Here is a 20,152-nt window from a genome sequence, read left to right on the forward strand (position 1 = left end):
TATTAAAGTTAATAAAAATAGTTTTTTAAAAAATATTTTTATAGTTACTATTAATTCACTTTATTTTTATTTCAAGTAATTTTTCCCCTTTTCTACTTGAGAAAACAGGAAGGTAAGAAAATATCATTCAGAAACATCACAAAATTATTCTTTCTTCACTTCTATAAATATTACTTAAAATAACCCTTTAGGAGGGAAATGTATAATTTTGTTCTTACCCAGGACCACATTTAAAAGATGTTCCAATATGACCAAAACCTAACTAAAAAGCAATTCAATTAAAAAAAGGCACTCTTTAAATGAATGGTTGGACCACTGAATTTTTTGACACCAACATTTGGTGACATAGTCTTCTGATCTAACAAACAACAGATATTTTACAGGCACACACATATGTAGTTTTAGTATTCCTTCCATTAAGCAACGAGCAGGAAGCCCAACCACAGCTATTCACCTTTGATGTACAAATGAAATGCTAAGAGCATATAACAAACAAAAGCCACAGCCATTCTCCCAAGTACATTCTGAACCTGTCTGCCCAGGGAGCGTACCAGTTATATTAATAGGAACCACATCGGCCTGGACTGTTTGGGCTTGCTGTCGCATCTTCTCTTCTGGTGTTGGCAGTGGAAGTGACTTGGTCCAGTTCGTCTGAGTATTAAGGTCAGAGAAGTCACTTGAGGTTGGCGTTTTAGGTCTCCTGCTGGAAATAAATCTTTCCTCTTCTGACGAAGAAAGAGAACACTGCAGAGAAAAAAGCAGCAGCCACAGTGTGTAAATAGCTGGCAGAAACATTTAAAAACACATTCCTTATTAAAAGAAAATTAGACTGATTTAAAGGAAGACAAAAACAATGGGTCCCCTTTTAGAAACAGAAGCAAGCGTTTGTAAGAAAACTGCTCATCTTGAGCAGGACCCATAATATATGTGATTCACACTGGCCTTAGTCTGTAAACTGTGAAGACTGCAAAAGGTTTTGCTGATCCACAAAATCTTTTAAGTTCTTCCTGTTTTTCCTACATTTACTGTGGTCAGAAAGCTTATGGATTTAGTTTAACATTAGAAGCCTGGAGAAACATCGTGGCTGTGGCCGTCAGTTTCCATTTTTATTAAAATTTAGTTTTGCTCAAAATAACTTCTAGCCTCAATCTCATTTCCTTTAGGCTCTGACCTCAAGGAACATTTCAAAAATGATAGAGCTATTGTTCAACTATTTGTGCTCTTCTGAAACCATTTAAAAGGCAAAAATCGGTGTGAAATAGTTAAATTATAAGGAGCTGACTAAAGCTCTGCTCTGAGCCTTATCAGAATTCCATGAAGACATTTCCAGCAGTTTCTGTTTTGATACAGATTATCATCCTATCTGAAGAGCCCGTCCTCAATCAATACCTTTCTTCCCAAAACATCTTAAAAAGTGTAAGCATGAAAGTTTATGATGGACTTCACCACAGCTCCATTGCAGCGGGCGCTGGGAAAGGGAAGCTCCAAGAATTCAAAATGATGGCAACCTGCTTAGGAGCAACAACCAAAAAGGTAATTGACTTCTGGGAAAATGGCAGTTTATAATACACAATAAATCTATAAGAACTGCTCATCGAGTCTAAAGCATTTAAACTGAACTACCACTTATGAAAATAAGGCTTGCAAAAATAATTTTAGTGAAGAAAAAAAAGTCAATAAACCTTTCCCAAAAGGAACACCTGTGTAACCAGCACCCAGACCAATTCAAACTCTCCCCCTACATCATACACCCCAAACAAGAGTAATAACTGAATATCTGAACTGCTAACACCACAGCTTCATTTTGCTTGTATTTGAACTTTCTATAAAGGGAATCATACTATCTGTTCTCTTTTGTGACCTCTTTCATCCAACATTATGTTTGTGAGGATTTACCTACTTTCAAAAAAAGCATGTTGATGCCTTTGTGGATTTAATGCAAGTTTCTAACAGGACATGGGTAGGAAATATATGGAAATGCTTGGTTAGAAATCTTGAACACAAGGAACACTGTCACTTTTTTTTGCTACTGAATTTATCTTGCTGCAAAATATCTGTATTTATTCTACAACTACTAAAGCTCCACAAATCTGAAAAAGACTACATCAGAGCTAATGAAAATAATCAGGTGTTGGGGATATAGAGTCCTAGACTAAGAATCCAAAAACCCAAGTCTGCTCCTAAACCTTGATGTTTCCTTTGCTGTAAAATGGGGCTATCCTGGCTACCTTCTGCATTCACAGAGGTACTCCTAGGATGTAATGAGATGATAAGTGTGGAGGTGTCTATAACTGTTTAAGTATCATGGATATGAAGGTGGTAGTCATACAGACATGATTTTAGAAAAGCTATGAATTGATAAGTGCCTTTTTTTTTATTGCAAGGAGATAACGATAAAGGCATTGTGGAATAAAAATATAAAATAAATCATATAATTAGATATCTTAATATATTTTTTACTCTATGTTCTTAATATATAAAATGACCATCTAGTTTCTTTCCCACTTAAGGAAAATGTGAAATAACGTTTGTAATTAATTGACAAATATACTCAATCTATAAAGTGAGCATATGTCACTTGTGTCTTATCATACTAAATTGCACTATATCTATTTGTATTTGATCTGACTCTGGTGAAAATGGTTACAACTCACACAGATCCTTGAAAAACAACCAAACGGATTTTTTGAGCCAGCGGCAGCAGATGCAGCAGCTAATCCATCTAATGTAAATCAATTATTTCCAGGCTTTTTGTAGTTGTGACAAACGCTCTCGTTAAGTTTGACTTATAATACACATTCTTTACCCTTAAGGTGCAGACACACACACACAATAATTAAAATTAATTTCATTTGAGAATTTCACAGCAGTTTTGGTAAAGGCCACATGTCTGAGGTTGAATCTCAATTTAGTAAGTTAAAAGGTTACTTCAATTTTCAGATATATACACAAAGAAATAGCTTTTCAGGCAACCTGGAAATACAGCATAAATTTTAAAGGCAATAAGAAGCAAATCTTAACCAAAAAGGTTTAAAAGAAAGAAAAGTAAAGCTGCAGGGTGACAGAGAACTATGCAGCCCCGCTGCCCTCCAGCAAGGGCTCCCTTTTCCGTGTGTGATGTCTGTCACTTGTAAGCATCTCAATGCTGCTCAGCAGCCCCACTAACCTACTTTTATTTGAGTTGACTGATAGTGTCAGAATCAATAACTCTCAAAATGAAAGAGCACTTCCCTGTGGCCTTGGTTGCCCTGGGACGACCAGGGACTGCTCCAGTAAGACAACTGACAAAGAAAATCCATTTTATAAAGGGTTCCCTTCTCTTACAAGAAAATTTCCCAGACAAGCAGAGCACAGATAAAGTTATAAGCAAATGTGATTGTTACACGCTACCACAATCTACTAAACACAAATAAAACACCAGGGTGGCACTACTTTCTGAACGATGTGACTCCCATTCCTCCCAGTGTTTACAAATACAGCAGGGGCTCAGGAATAAACTTCCTGCATCTCAGTGGCAGAACACAGCATCATTACTCCCTTAAGATGGATACTGTAAAGCCCTAGATTATTACATTAGCCTCTTAACTGTTCTCCAGGCTTCTGCCCTTGTTGATCACCCTCCCCTACTCTTCCCCTTCCAACAGTCCATTCTCAACACAGCAGCCAAAGAGATCCCTTCAAAATGTAAGATCATGTTGCCGCTCTGCTCAAAACCTCCACAAAGTCTTAACTATGACCTACAAGACCCTCCAGGACCTCCCAGCTGGCCCACTGTTCTTTGTCTGACCGCATTTCCTACTGCTCTACTCCCCTTTATTCTACTCCCGCCACACCATCCTCCATGCTGCTCCTTGTACATACCATGCACACTCAGGCCTCAGGGCCTTTGCATTTGCTGTGCCTACCACCCCAGAAGTTCTTCACTTAGACATCCACACAGGTAGCACCTTCTTTTTCTTCATGTGTTTACTTAAGAGTCCCCTTCTTGTTGAAGTCTTTTACCTGTTTACCCTATTCAATTTCAACTTTTCTCCAATATTTTATATCCCCATTCCCTGCTTTCTTTTTTCTCTTTAGTACATATCACTAGTACACATATATTTTATTTATCTTATTTGTCTCTCCCACGAAAATATATATAAGTTCTATGAGGCTTTATATCAGAGTTGCACAGAAAGCTATTTCAGGATTTTGGTTTCAAATGGGTTACCATTTAGTAACTAATTGCTATATGCCTTGCTGTGGGCTGCAGGCTTTATAGGAACTATCTCATTTAATCTTCACAGTGTTAGCCTTGGTTAACGAATGAGGAAATGGAGATTCAGAAGGGTAACTATACTTTTGGAAAGTTCACAAGTGGGTAGCTGGGATTAGAACCCAGATCTGATCCCAACATCTCTGCTGTGAAACAGTGTAAAATAATAACGTGGCAATATTTACAATAAGTTATTAGGTATTCTGGCATAAAAACAAAATCTCCTTTTATATCTCTCCATTAGAACAAAATATTTTGAAAATCTATAAAAGCCAACAATGTGGTGTAGGAGATTGAATAAAAAAACAGAATGTGTCATCATCCTGGCTCTTTCATTTACTAGCTGTATGTTTTGAGATGCTCACTCTCCTGTACAGAGAACAGAATGACCCAAGTAGCACTGACATGCTTCATGCTAATGGAATCCCTCAATATAAGGTGACTGACTTTTTTTTTTAAGTTTAAAATTGCCTTGCTTTTGAACTTATATGTGGTTTTTAGATTTGTAAAATTGGTCAATAATGTTCAATACCCCATACCCTGGGTCTGGGAAGGAATGGCAAGTCAGAAATGAAACTTAAAAAACCATAATTCCGGGCCAGCCTGTGGCTCACTTGGGAGAGTGTGGTGTTGGTAACACCAAGGCCACGGGTTCGGATCCCTATATAGGGATGGCTGGTTAGCTCACTTGGGAGAACGTGGCTGACAACACCAAGTCAAGGGTTAAGATCCCCTTACTGGTCATCTTTAAAAAAAACAACAATCCATAATTCCTTGTGTCAAATTACTTCACTTAGAAAGGGAGATCACCAGTGACACCTGTAGATGCTTTGTGACATTTGGATGCTGCAAGACCTGCACTTCAGAGACTACGAGGTCCTGCCTGGAAATGAGACAAGCTCCCACCAGATGAACAGTGGGGCCTAAACTATGTATGGTCTCTTTGGCAGAACAGCCAAAAGTGGGCTTAACTGTGAAACAGATTAGCCCAGTCTTTTCTAAAAATTTGCTTTGCTTTCAGAAATTAAAAAACTGAACTAAAACCAGAGCTAAATTTAGCATTAATTTAGCAATTATTACATGAAAATAGATAGAGAATATATAAAACTATAGAGCACTACTTAAAAAGATACCAACATACATTATAGTCCTTTTTGGAGGACACTTAGTCCTTGGGTTTTTCCTTCCAGAATCAAATCTCTCGGGTTGACTCTTGCTTTTCAAGATCCTAGATAGTTTTATGAGGTGCCAAAACTTCTACGTTCTTTTTTGGCAATACGCTACTTCTGTCTTCAGTATACTTAGACATGAAAGACCCTGATTTAATTCTGTTGTCTCCATTATTCCCCCCCATCCCACCCCCCGGAGCCAACAATAACAGAAAAAGTGGGAGTGGAAGAACTGAATCCATACAGAAACACAGTCACGGCCCACTCTGCAACTCCATGATGGTGAAGAGGTGATATCCACATCCACATTAATAAGTAACTTTAATTGTTCATTCTCTCCTGTACTAGTCCATTGTGTTACTTATAACAAAATACCTGAAACTGGGTGATTTATAAAGAAAACAAAATTTATTGCTTACAGTTTCAGAGGCTGGGAAGTCCAAAGTCCAGAAAACATATTTGGTGGTTGACGATAGTGACCCAGGGGTCTCACATGGCAGAAAATGGTGGAGCAGAGAGACAGCTCCTGGTGTACTTTCCTTTTTAAAGCCCTCAGAACCACACCCATGACCACCATTTTTAATCTATTCACAAGGTATGGTCCTCAAAATCTAATCACCTCTTCAAGGCCCTACCCTTCCTATTCAATATATTAGTCCCTTTATCAAGAACTTTAAACTTACTTTTTATTTATTTATTTATTAAAAAGATGACCTGTGGGGGATCTTAACCCTTGACTTGGTGTTGTCAGCACCACGCTCTTCCAAGTGAGCCAACCGGCCATCCCTATATAGGGATCTGAACCCACTGCCTTGGTGTTATCAGCACCACAATCTCCCAAGTGAGCCACGGGCCAGCCCTTAGCAGGTATTGAATTAAAACATTTTGGATTTTAACTATTCCATGTTAAGTGACCTTTTCCTCAAAATAATAAAAATAATTAGAACACAAATGTTTAACTGATATAATTTCTTTTTAATTATTATTTCAGTATAATAAATAATATATTCAAAATACATAACATAATGAATACTCAAGAACTCACCACCCAACCCATGACCTAAAATATTACTAATAACCCACATCTACCTCCATGTCCCTCCCTGGTCCCATCTCCTTGCTTCCCTAGCCTGAATTTTATGTTCTTCATTCCTTAACTTGTTATATCTGTGTGTTTGTGTGTATAAGTATGTCTAAATTACATGTTTAGACTTGCTTTGACTCTATGAAAATAGTATCATTCTCTTCGTAGGGTTTCTGACTTACTATTATGTAAGACACATCCATGTAGTTGTGTGACTCTACAATTCATTCATTTCACTGGGGTTCACATTTCACTCTAGTACCACAGTTATTTATCCATTCTTTTATTGAGGGACAGTTGGGTTGTAAAAGATGTTTTTTCTTTATCTCAACAATTCAAAACTCCCCATAAGAGAGTGACTAGGAGAAAAGGCCTACAGCAAGGGTTCTACTCTCCATACACTCATTACTCGAAGGAAAATATGGGCTTTGGAGTTGTAGATCTGGATTTAAATCCTGGTTTCACTTCGGAGGGTGATGGACCTATCTTGATTGTGGTAATGGTCTCATGTGTATACACATGTCAAAACTTATTAAGTTGTACACTTTAAATATATACAGTTTATTTTATGTAAATTACACCTCAATAAAGGTGTTTTAAGAGAGAGATCTTGTTTCAGTATTTAAAAGCTATGTGATCTTAAGCAAGTGACCTAATCTGTTCAAGATTGTTTCCTCATCCATGATACAGGCATAATCAAAGCTACCTTGCACGGTTGCAATCAATATTGAATATATTTGCATATAGCACTGAGTACAGTCTCTGGTGCCTGTCCCTTTCCATGTGACAGGTGCTTGGCTCCATTTTGGAGATCAACAAGAAAAGGATGCTGTCCTCCCATCTAGAAGAAAAGGCAGAAATGAATGGAGAGTGATTACAGTGGAATGGGATGTATACAACACCTTCACTGGTTTGCAATGCATAGAGGCCTGGGAATGAGAGACCCCAACTTTCTCATCCTCTCCTGCAATGGTACAGAGTAACACGGTGCCGTAAATTGCTGAGCAGTGATCACATAGAGCCAGCAGCCAGAACAGACTCCTACATTTTTCCACTGTGTCCTGAAATTACTCCCACAGAGAAACCCAGTTGCAAATGATTGCATTTAGAGTTATCACTTCTAGACTGTAAGCTACTCTAGGTCAGGCACTGTTGTCCATATACTGAGACTAAGCAGCACTACAATGCTTTTTTGGGGGGGAGGGGGGAGTAAATGAATGAATGAATGCCAAACAAGTCAAAGATGGAATGAAAGATGAAAAAAACAGGCATAATGAGAAGGAATTTGGGTAATTTAGTAATCTCATCCTTTTCTTTAACCAACATGGTACAATAAAAAGAAATGACCTCTAAGACGTCCTGCATTCATATCCTCCCTGATGCTTTCTGACTATGGGATCTTGTGAAAGTAATTTTATATTTCTGAGCCCCAGTTTCCAGATCATTGAAACGATAGTAATGACTATTAAAATACCTATTTCATGAAGCTCTTATGGAAAATGAGATATAATTTGTGAAAAAATTCTGAAAATGTTCTAAAGTATTCTACTATTATAAAGTTAGCAAAGTAGTTCCACACACAGATAACCTGTAAAGCCACAGCAATCAGAAATCTTTTAATCGCTGCAGAAACCACTCAAACTCATTGCTTTAGGCAGGAAATTCTATGTGGGTGAAATAAAAGACAGGGTGATTGGGAGAGTGGCCAAATTTTCATAAAAACAGACCGTCTATTGAGTCATTTTCTTTGAAGTCTGGTTTGGAAAACCAAGCCGTTTAGTAACACTACTCATCATCATTTGAGCACATACTATGTGCCAGGCACTGTGCTAAGGGTTTTACAAACATTAATTTACTTAAATCTCATAACAACCCTTCAAGGTAAGTAGGGTAACTGTGTAATTTATTATCAAAACCAGAAAACCTTTGAGAGCGAAAGAGGGTGCAATTAATAATTACACAGGATAACAGCTGTAAACCAGGGCTATCCTGAGCAAACCAGACATGTGGTTTGTGTCTCTTTACAACTGGAGAAACCGAAGCTCACAAAGGAAAGCCACCTACTCAAAGCCACCCAGCTTCGACAGGTGGGAAAGCTGCCCCAAACCTGTGCTCTCAAACAGCATGTTAAATAAGCCTTCTATGTTTACAGTTACAGCAGCAAGGCCATTGCCCTCTTCTTCAAAGTCTTCCTTTGATTTTAATATTTCCTATCAACGAAGCCTAAAACAGAAATGGAGGTGCAGTTAAAAGAATAACAGGAAACAGCACAGAAAATTTTGGTTTCTGTCACTATCATTAAAGCCAACCACTTATTGAAAAAATTCCAGTCTAATTCATCCCTTTGGGGGTGAATTTCACCCCCAAGAGATTGAGTAACTTGTGATTGACATCCTTTCTCCTGAGACAATGAGACCTCTGTAAATGTTTCCCACATTCTGTGAAACTACCATCAAACGTAATCCCCAACGACAGCAATTGGAGAATTTCCCTATCAACTCATAGGAAGTATTTTGGCAGCTATAACTTAACTCCCTTCAAATACCTGAATAACTTCTTTGGTAGTACCTGGTTTACACTGAAAACTGAAGGAAAAAAAAGTCAGAACTAGAACAAAAAGCAATGGCTTACTCTTTGATATCACAGTTGAATAAAAAAGTATTTTCTGGGATTTCAAAATCCCTTTGCTGACAGCATTTTTTCATGCAGCATATTTAGATGATCTATACAGCGTATACAATTGGAAATTCTTTAAAACAATTTTTTTCTTGCTACACTACATCTCCACTTTTAATATCAAAGGTGTGTGTGCATATCATTAGCAAAATACCTTTCCTCACACTATAAATACATTGTAGAGTCTTACTTGGTAAGTGTTTTGCATTAGGTTAACTAGGACAATTATTCTAGAACAATTAGCCAGAATAAGTAACCAGAATAGATGTTCTCCAGGTTCTCTTTTCTAATTTATATGCCCTTAACCTTTGCCTTATTAGCAACTCTCCTTTTAGGAAAGTGCTTCTATCCTAAGCACATAATGGATGCTTAATAGTAGTTGAATGCAAATTAGTTGCTTTCACTATAAATACCTTTTTTGATGTCAGATAATTTGTAGCCTAGGCATTTGTTAACTCACGTGTCCCTTCTATACAGTCCACTGCTCCCACCAAATCACTACCCACCAACACCTACCTAGGAAATGTAAAAGAAAGGGTTTTCACAGTAGAATTTTCTCTCCAAATTGACTTCTATATGCTTTGTATTTAAAATGATCTCAACTGTTAGAGCAACTTTAGGAACATAAATTGCAGTTAGGGGTCTTGGTCTTAACACAGAAGACCATGAACTGCTGGCCTGGAGCCCCTTTTACAGATACTGGATTCCCATCTGTTTTCAAATACCTAGTTGACGATATACTAAATACCATGAAGATTTAAGCCTATTTCTAGACTTTATATTCTGTTTTTAATATTCTGTTCTAATGGTTTGTACTGGAGGAACTCCTGACTCCACTTCCTTACCTGGTAAAGGCAGGTCTCCTTCAGCACTGCTCCTGTCTTCCAGCTTTCCTAGCTATGAAGTTTAGATTCAGCTTCTGTAGTCCTCCCCTGCCCCACAAATAACCCCCAACCAAACCAAACCAGAATAAATCTACTCACGTTTTTACTGGTATGTGTTAATTTTATGAGTTAACTTGGATAGAATGGACAGCTTTCTGATATTGACTCCTCTAATCTGAGAACAGGTTATGTGTTTTCATTTATTCAAATCTTATTTGTGTTCTTCCATAGTATTTTAAAGTTTTTTTATATAGATCTTGTACTTTCATTATTAAATTTATCCCTACTTTGTCTGCTATAGCTATTTTAAATAAATTTTTCTATTATATCTTCTAACTTGACCTTGTAGATATGAAGTTATTGACTTCTGTATAATAATTTTATAGCTTACTACATCATTGAATTCTATTATTTATAGTGGTTTTAAAAATTTATTTTCCTGGATTCACCAAGTGTACAAATTTACCATGTACAAAGAGCGATAGTATAACCTCAGTCTTTTCCATTTTTGTACTTCTTATTGTACAACTTTTCTAAATACTGGCTCATAAAAATTATGTTGGGGCTGGCTGACTAGCTCAGTTGGTTAGAATGCAGCCTTATAACACCAAGGTCGCAGGTTCGGATCCCTGTACCAGCCAGCCACCAAAAAAAAAAAACCCTCACAAAAATTATGTTAGATTTGGGGGCAAGGCAGATAAACTTTGTTAAGTTATAGGAGTCTCCACTTGTTCCTCTATTACTGAGTTTTGTTTTGTTTTGTTTTGTTTTAAACCATGGCTGTTAAATTGTACCAAATAACTTGTCAGTAGGGCCGAGCCCGTGGCGCACTCGGGAGAGTGCAGCGCTGGGAGCGCAGCAACGCTCCCGCCCCCGCCGTGGGTTCGGATCCTATATAGGAATGGCCGGTGTGCTCACTGGCTGAGTGCCGGTCACGAAATAGACAAAAAAAAAAACAAAAAAAAACTTGTCAGTATTTATGGTTTTGAAATGATTTTTCTCCTGGGTCTATTAATATGATTAATATATGATTAGATTACCTAATATTGAACATCCTTGCATTACTGTTGGAGTAAATCCAGGTTGACTTTGAAGTATTTGTCTTTTAATGAGCTGCTAGATTATGTTTCTTAATGTTTTTATTTATGATTTCTAATGCCAATATTCATGAGTGAGACTGGCCAATTAATTTGCTTTGTACAGTCTTTGTCCAGGTTTGCTGACAGTGTTAAATTAGTTCATTAAAAAGAATTATACCTTTTCCTTCTTTTTTCTTTGCTCTGAAACAGTTTCAAGCATTGGATTTACCTACTTTAAAATCTTCAGTCGAACACCACCCCCCAAACACACACATACACACCCAATGAAACTACCTGGACTTGGTGTTTTTTTCAATTTGGTGCAAATTTTTTATGAAAACTTTCTTTTCATGGTACTCAGACTGGTAAAATATTCCCTCTGTTCTAGGGTCAGATTTGATACATTACATATAATAGAAAATCAGTTTCAAAATTACCTATATATTTTTCATCTAACAAAAAAAGAAATATACAATTTTTATTCGTAATTCTAAAATTCTCTGTTTAAAAAAATGTGGCAGTGGTTTTCTACTAGCTATGCAATAAACAAACTCTTTTACTTGGCATTGCGCCTCTGTGATCCTACCCCAGCCTCCCTCCCCTGCTGCCCTGGTATCACTCCTGGTGAGCTCAACATACACACTGTTGGTCTGTCTAACACCTGCTCCCACTCTTCACACCCTCGCTGCCAACCTGCCTCAGCCACCTACTGTCATGGACATGCACCCTGACCCAACTGTCACAGGATGCCTGAATTGAGGTTTTGGAGTTGGTTCAAAAACTGATTAACTCTACAGAATTTGCTGAAGGTATGAGAAAAAGAAAAGAATCAAGAACGTACCCAACGGTTTTTTTTTTTTGTTTGTTTGTTTGTTTTTTGACTTAAGCAACTGGTAGAATGGAGTCGTGGTTTACTGTTGGGAAAACAGAATAGTTTGGTCAGGGCCCTTGCCTCGGGTCCAGTTGGGTGTAGTTCAGCATCCTCTGTAAGCAAATTGTGTGTGTGGAGTTAGTGCGCATGTGCACCAATGTGTCTTTTTTGTTTTGTTGCTATTCTTGTGTTCTACAGGTAGAGAGAGAGAGGTACAGAAAGAGAGAGAGAGAGAGAGTTTGGTGAAGCAGGTGGGCGTTAGCCTCGGGCATCCGCCCCGGCACAGCCATGCTTTCCAACCTATGGCTCCAAGGACCTTTAGGCCAGTTACCTAGCTCATAGACCTGCGTGTGAAGGGGTCTGGTGACCCAGCTTGGAGTGTGTGGGGTCTGGTGACTCTGCCTAGCATATGAAGGGTTTGTGACCGAGTCTGTGAATGGCCTTAAGGGGTCTGGGAGCTCCAGATCCAGCCCTAGCTCAACCATTGGCCCAGTCGGTGCAGGAATAATGGCAGGTAAAAGAGCTCCACAACTAGCACAGTCGTGTAGCTAGATAATTGGTGTCACAAACATTAAGCACCACACAATTGGTGCTGTGACAGGATTCCAGGCCTTAGCCTAGCCAGACAAATTGGTGTCGTCGGCAGGATGATGCTACATTTACCAAGGTGGAGAAAACTGTGAAAGGGGCAGGGGTTTTTTGTTTTTGAAAAAGGGATGTAAGAAACACATATGTAGATTTGGACAAGTTTGAGGTACCTGTAAGACATTAAGTGAAGACAGACAGTAAGCAGATAAATGCATGAGTCCAGAGTACAGATGTAAATTGAAGAAACTTCAATGCATGTAATTTAAAACCATGGGACTCAATGAAATCACCCAAAGAGTGGGCAGAGGTACAAAGTTTAAGCCCTGGGGTTACACCAACATTTAGAAATTTGGAAGAAAAGAGCATCCAACAAATGATTGACAGGCAATGGTTAGTGAGGGAAGAGGCACACCAGGAGTGTGTCATAAAAACCAAGTGAAGAGAGTCTTCTTAGAAGAAAAGAATAATAAAAGATGGCAAATGCCACTGAGAGGCTGAGCAAAATGAGGCCTGATAAGTAACGAAATGATTCGGCAATGCGGAGGGACTAGTGGACTTAACATTTGAGCAGTGTCAGTAGTGCGTGGGGGATACAAGTCTGCTTAGAGGGGCTTCAAAAGAGAGCATGAGGAAAGGCAGTGGAGACAGCAAGTCTAGACAGCTCTTTGGAGAAGTTTTATTACAAAGAGGAACTGAAAAATGTGGTAAAACTGGAGGGGGATGAAAGGTCAAAGGAGGGTTTTTTCCAAGATGAAAGAAAATCCAGAATGTTTGTATAATGACGGTTATGATGCAATCACAGAGAAACTGATTAGGCCAAAGAGAGAGGGATAAATTGCAAGTATGAAGTCCTAAAGAGGTTGGCCTTATTCATTCCAGTGGAAAAATACTAAGTCCCTACTGCATGCCAGGCCCTGATCTAGGCACTTGGGATGCAACAGGCCAGAAAAGGTGTAACGACCCTTCACCCACTGCAATGATAGGAGAGGGTGAACACATATAGGAACAGATGCAAGAAGTTTGACAGGTTTGGTTGTGAAAGATACGACTTCTGGTTGCTTTTTATTTCGAGAGTGAAGCAGAGAAAGCTGTGGTTGGAGGTTTGAGAGGAAGGCGTCAAACATAACTTGAAAGAGTGGAAGAATGAATGATGAGCTAATATAGTATGATTGCTGGGCAGCACTCTAAGCTTGAGGTCATACATTTATAGTGGGACTAGCAAACAAAACCTCGTGTTATTCTCTAGCCTTGTTTAGCTAATCAGGCTTTAGTGCAGGGCAGGGAGAAAGCTGGATCAAACTGGAGTTGGGATTTTGCCAGGGAAGTTTAATATGTGTGCAAAGAAATTAATATAATGGTGAGCCACGTAATATAAGCTGGGGAAGGATGAGTCAGGACATGAAAGGTTAGGGCCAATGGACGAGAATTTCTCAAAGGGGAGGGGAGGGTCAAATAATTTTTGTAATGGGATTCTAGAGGGATCAAGCTGGAAAAACAGTAGATGGAGTCACCTTCAACCATTTTGTTTTTCTCACAACTTCAGCAAATCCCGTAAGATCCACTTTCAGAATAAATCCAGAATCTCCACCATGGCCATCCTGGTCCCAGCCACAATCAGCTGCCTCTTGCCAGGATTACTGTCATAGCCTGTTGTCTCATCTCTCTGCTTTTATCTCCAGTCTTCAACTCTCCATGGTCTAATCTTCATAGAGTTGCCAGACAAATCACATTAAACAGTAAATCAGATCATGTTACTTCCCTGCTCAACTCCTCTAGTCACTCCCCATCTCATCCAGGAACAAAAAATCTAAAGTCCTTACTATGGCCAATTAGGCCCTATGTGATCTGGCCCTTGGTCATCTCCCCCGAAGTCATTATTACCTCTCTTCCCCTTGCTCACTATCCACCTGCTCTGCTCTCTGGCTGTTCCTCTCACAGGGTGCTATTGGTTAAATGTGTCCCCCAAAAGTTCATGTATTGGAAACTCGATCCCCACTGTAAGAGGGTGAGAAATCCAGTTATGGTATTTGAAAGGCGGGCCTATAAGAGGCGATTAGATTGTGAGGACTGTGCCCTCATGAATGGATCGATCTATTCATGGAGTAATGGGCATGTTCTGATGGCTTCATAAGGAGAGTGAGAAGTTTAGCTCTCTCTTGCTTGGCTCATTCTCTCACTCTGTGATATCCTGCATTGAAGGCCTTCTCCACATGTATTCCCTGGACCTTGCACTTCCCAGCCTCCAAAACTGTAAGAAATAAATTTCATTTCTTTATAAGTTACCCAGTTTCAGGTATTCTGTTATAAGCAACAGAAACAGACTAATATACAAGGTAACCAAATTACAGTCTCCAGGCCTTTGCACTTACTGTCTCTTCTTCCCAAAGACATTCATGTGTGATGTCCTTACACTTCACCCTGAGGTCTGTTCTGACACCCTCAGACAGTTCTGGAACATTCAATCTAAAATGGCAGCCCTACCCCTCTAGAACTCTCCTTACTCTCGGTTTACTTACCTTCAAAACACTTATCATCACCTGGTACTATACTGTATTTGTTTGTTCACCATCATCTTCCCTTCCATTGCAGGGACTTTGTGTTGTTCACTTGCTGGGTCCTCAGGACCTAAAACAATGCTTGGCGCACTGGAGGTGCTGAATAAATTACCGAGTAAATGAATGAATAAAGGGCCTGTCAAAAGATCTGAGAGAGCAATCTTATTCCACCCCTACCTTGTAGACAAGAAGATTAATGCCTTGAAGGGCCTGTGATACATCCCAAGAAACACAGCAAGTGGCAGAGCTAAACTTGAACTCGGTCTGCTAACTCCTAGAATGCCACCATCTCTTAACTTCCCTCCTTCCTTACCAACTACACAGCTGCTCCTCTGAAGCCCTCAGTTACCTCTTGCCTGTTGCAATAGCCCTATAACTATGTTTTTTACATATATTACCCTCTGCTTACCCCTACCTATATGCCAAATACTTATTGCAGCAGGTTTTATACACACACACACACACACACACACACACACACACACACACACACACACACACACACACACCCTCCTTTTTATTCTTAGTTCTCCCTACCCCTGAGAACTATAAGCAAGAACAGATATCACTTTAATCTTTACATTTTGCAGCATCTCATATATAGCATATATCCTTAAGAAACACTTATTGCATAGGCTGCTTTCTCTTCCTGGAATACTCTTCTCCAAGATTTCTGGCTGGCTTACTCTTTTAATCACAATCACCTCTTTGCTCAGTAAGGGCTATCGTTTTAACTTAGAATTGCAACTACCCCTCCCTGATTTATTTTACTCCAGAGCACATGCCACTTTCTAATACAGCAAAATTACTTATTTACTCTTAGTGCCTCCTCTTGAAATCAAAGCTCCATTGAGGGCAGGGATTTCTTCTGTTGGTTCACTGTTCATCTCTACATCTCTGGCACACAGGAGGTGCTCATTAAATACTTGTTTTACAAATGAAGTATATATAATTCTGTGCTTAAAGAGCCCTTTTTCAGAACACATTGAGGAGGGATGAGGAATTGTCCAGGTCCCAAATGACCACCACTGAAAGTTCTCCTTAAGTATCACTAACAATAAATTCCAAAGATATCAACATAATTTCTACCAAGAACAAGTATTAACCTGAATTTTTTAAATCACGAAAGTAACACAAAATTTATAGCAGTGAAAGAAGACCTGAAAGCAGCTGTATTCTTCTGTGAGAGCTCAAATATAGGAAGGCCCTGAGTGCAGATCCTGTGCTCGAGCATGTAACAGGGAGCTCAGAAAATAGCTCTCCTCCCCCACACACCAAGGGATGCCAGCACTGCTCCAACACCTCTATTTTACAAAAAAAAAAAGGAACATGCAGGCCCTAGGAGACCTGTCTAAGGTCTCACAGTCACTTTCTGGCATCTGGTTTAGAGATACCAGCACTACCAAATTGCACAAAGGTGCTTATGATGGAAACATTTGTGTTTACTGGCACACGTCATGTCATATCATATCATATAAAGCATGACGTTGATATATGTGTGTGTGTGTACACACATATATATATTACACATATGCCTTTACAAATACACACACACACACACACACACACACACACACACACATATTTTACACATGATCATTACCTACATGCCAGTAGCCTCGTTTTCTCTGGGGTGATATCTTTTCACACACTCTCACACATGTTTGAGAGGTAGAGCTGCAGCACAGGTATGCAGGAGTAGAAACTAGTCCATGGAGGCTCACCTTCCCTCAGAGTTGAGGGTCATGGTAAGAAAAGAGCTGTGTGAGGATTTAGAAACTATGTTTCTTTCCATTTTTCAGAAGATCCTAGGATGTTGTCACGATAATGCCGATTTGCCATCAGGGGATTCTGCTATTCTTGGGTACTCACAACTTGTGCAATCAGCTGCACCAGAAACTGTCTCTGCCTCACCAGGCCCCACTAGAAACTTTTCCTCCTTCTCTGAGCATCATTGTAAGGCTGAGGTATAACTAAATAGACAAAAACCACACTATACAGTTCTCCTTCTGGTCTTCATTTTCGTTACTCATGCCAATAAGTGAAAAATAAAAGTTTTTGAAATTAAAGATCAGATCAATTTTGAAATGGCTGCTTTTCCCATTATAGTAAAAGACAGTCTCTGCATATTTTAGAGTCCCAAAGCACTAACCTAATATGTGAAAATACCTTTAAAGAAATGGCAAAAACATCCTGTGATAAAAATCTGGGTGGGGAGGGAGGAGATGGATAGTTGTTGATCCAAGAGTACAAAGTTTCAGATAGTAGGATTAAGTTTTGAGATCTATTGCACAAGCAGGGTGACTCAGTCAATCATAATGCATATTTCAAAATAATTAAGACAGTAAATTTCATGTCTTACCATAAAAAACGATAGTGAGGTGATGGATATGTTAATTAGCTTGATTTTATCATTCCACATCATATACATACACCACTGTACACACTGTACCCCATAAATGTATGCAACTATGTATTAGATACATTGTGCCTCATAAATGTACACAATTATGATTTGTCCATTAAAAATAATATTAACTTTAAAAATGTGAATCTAAGAAAAAAATCTGGGTTCAATATTAATTTGAAGACCAAAAATTTAAGGTAGTAATTTCCCATTTTTTGATCAACTATTATCTTACTTTGTTCTCTGAACATACCTATTTGTCGAAAAGGATAATATAAATTTTGAATTATGTTCTCCAATGAGTAAGGCATTTATATATTTACCTAATTCCACTGAAAGTTTTTAGATTAATTAAAAATGGTTTCTAAATCAAACACTGTTCATCAAATCTTATTTTGTTTAAGTAATTCCAATGTCAGTCCACATTACTTAATAAAATCAAAATAAACTGCATAAATCAAAATCTCCATACATTTTAATTGTTTCATGGGCATTAAGTACTGAGAAAATATACTTTTCTTAAGTAGTTTGTAGTTTCTTAAGAGATGGCATGAGAAAAAGGGACCCAAATGTAAAACAGCATCACTAAGTCAACTGGCCAGTGCAGTAATATTAGGTAAAAGCACTACTCATGTTTGATCTGTATTGAAGAGCCTGACCACTTGTGAAACAGTGGCTCTTGCTGTTTTTAAAGTTCTTATTTGTTACATAACTGGGTTCTTGGTCATGTGAAAAACTAAACAGAAATAAGACTTTTATTTTTTCCAACCAAAAGAGAATATTTGCAATGAACAAATATGCTGATTTTATGCTCCTTTAATGAATTCCTTGGGTTCTGACCTTATCTTTTTAAAAATTAGAATCATTTAATATTTACAGAAAAGTTGCAAAGATAGTACTGACAGTCCCTTGTGTACCCTTCACCCAGTTCCCCCGGTGTTAATATCTTACATAAGCATGGTACATTTGTCAAAACTAAGAAATTAACTTGGAACAATACTATTAACTGAAATACAGACTTTTATTCTCATTTCGCCAGTTTTTCCACACGTGTCCTTTCTCTGTTCTGGTCAACCTGGGATCCCACGTTGAACTTAGAAGCTTTACCTTTTGATCTGTTTCTTCATCCTCATCTTGATAATCATCACAGAGAGGGCTGGAGTTGGCTGCAAAGCTGGGTCCCTGAGAGTAGTACTGAGAACTTCGGTAGCCATCTCGCCGCAGTTTATCACATTCTGCAAAGGGCACAAGCAGGAGGGGAGGAAGGACATTAAAACCCGGAATTTCTTTACTCCTCTCTCCTTAGCTTTTCTAGTAATGTTTTCCAAGGCATAATAAGATTTCAAAATAATAATGTTAATAATGAAAATGATGATAAAAAACAACCAAGAATTATCAAAGCTCCTACTATACACTATATACCATGATAATAAGACACTTTAAATGGATTCTCTTTAGGGCTCACAACAACTGTATGAAGTCGATACTATCACTAACTCTAATTTATTCACAGGAAATTGAAGTTTAGGGTAATTAAATTATTTGCTTTGTAATGTTATAGAAGTAAGCAGCAGACTCAGAATAGGAACCCAGGGCCTTAATTACTACTCTATATGTGTTAGTCTATTTTGTGTTGCTATAACAGAATACCGGAAACTGGGTGATTTATAAAGAAAAAGAAATTTATTGCTTACAGTTTCTGAGGCTGAGAAGCCCAAAGTCCATCTGGTGATGGCAACCGTGGGGTCTCACATTGCAAGATGGTGGAAGCAGAGAGAGCAGAGAGAGAGAGAGAGAGAGAAAGACTCTCCTCTTCTTTTAAAGCCCTCAGAACCACACCCCTGACCACCACTTTTAATCCATTCACTACTGCACGGTCCTACAATCCAATCACCTCTTCAATGCTCCACCTTTCAATTATAATAGAATTTCTCACCCTCGTAACAGTCAGAGTGGGGGCCAAGTTTACAATACATAAAACTTGGGGGACACAACTCAAGTTTCAGTGACGTTTGGGGGGGCACAATTCAATCTACTACACCATAGTTTTGGACACTAAACAATTGATTATGTTATTTCACATTTAAAAAAATATGTAAGTGGGCCGAGCCCGTGGCGCACTCGGGAGAGTGCGGCGCTGGGAGCGCAGTGACACTCCTACTGCGGGTTCGGATCCTATATAGGAATGGCCGGTGCGCTCACTGGCTGAGTACCGGTCACGAAAAAGACAAAAAAAAAAAAATATATATATATATATATATATATATATATATATATATATATAAGTGATTCTCACACTATGCTGTTTCCTATAAGGTTAATTAGTGAGGCAAAAAGGACACTTTTGAACAGAAAAAGGACATAGTTTAAAAGGGTCCTGGCTTCTTTATCAATATTTTGTTTTATTTATTAAATATTTGAAAACCCTGAAATGCCTAGATAAGTAGCTGCAAGTGGTAACAGTTTATATTGACTTATTTTACAAAGTTCACTCTTAATCCTTCAGAAACTTCAGTTTGACAGAGATAGAAGAAATAGCTTTATTTCTAGCCACAGGAAAGTTAATTAACCCTATCAGTTTGAA

The 20,152-nt window shown here is 38.5% G+C and overlaps 1 protein-coding gene across 2 annotated transcripts in view; it reads right to left on the reverse strand.

The window, feature by feature from the left end:
• The window catches only part of NHSL1 (NHS like 1), a 121,574-nt gene that overhangs the window by 20,179 nt on the left and 81,243 nt on the right, over nt 1-20,152 (reverse strand). For both annotated transcript variants that reach the window (XM_063097120.1, XM_063097121.1), the window contains exons 3-4: nt 18,676-18,803; nt 552-744 (exon numbers count right to left, since the gene is read on the reverse strand). In XM_063097120.1, the coding sequence (XP_062953190.1) occupies nt 552-744; nt 18,676-18,803 (321 nt within the window). The remainder of the gene's footprint in view (nt 1-551; nt 745-18,675; nt 18,804-20,152) is intronic.

The sequence above is a fragment of the Cynocephalus volans genome, chromosome 5, assembly GCF_027409185.1.
Source record: "Cynocephalus volans isolate mCynVol1 chromosome 5, mCynVol1.pri, whole genome shotgun sequence".
Classification (NCBI taxonomy): domain Eukaryota; kingdom Metazoa; phylum Chordata; class Mammalia; order Dermoptera; family Cynocephalidae; genus Cynocephalus; species Cynocephalus volans.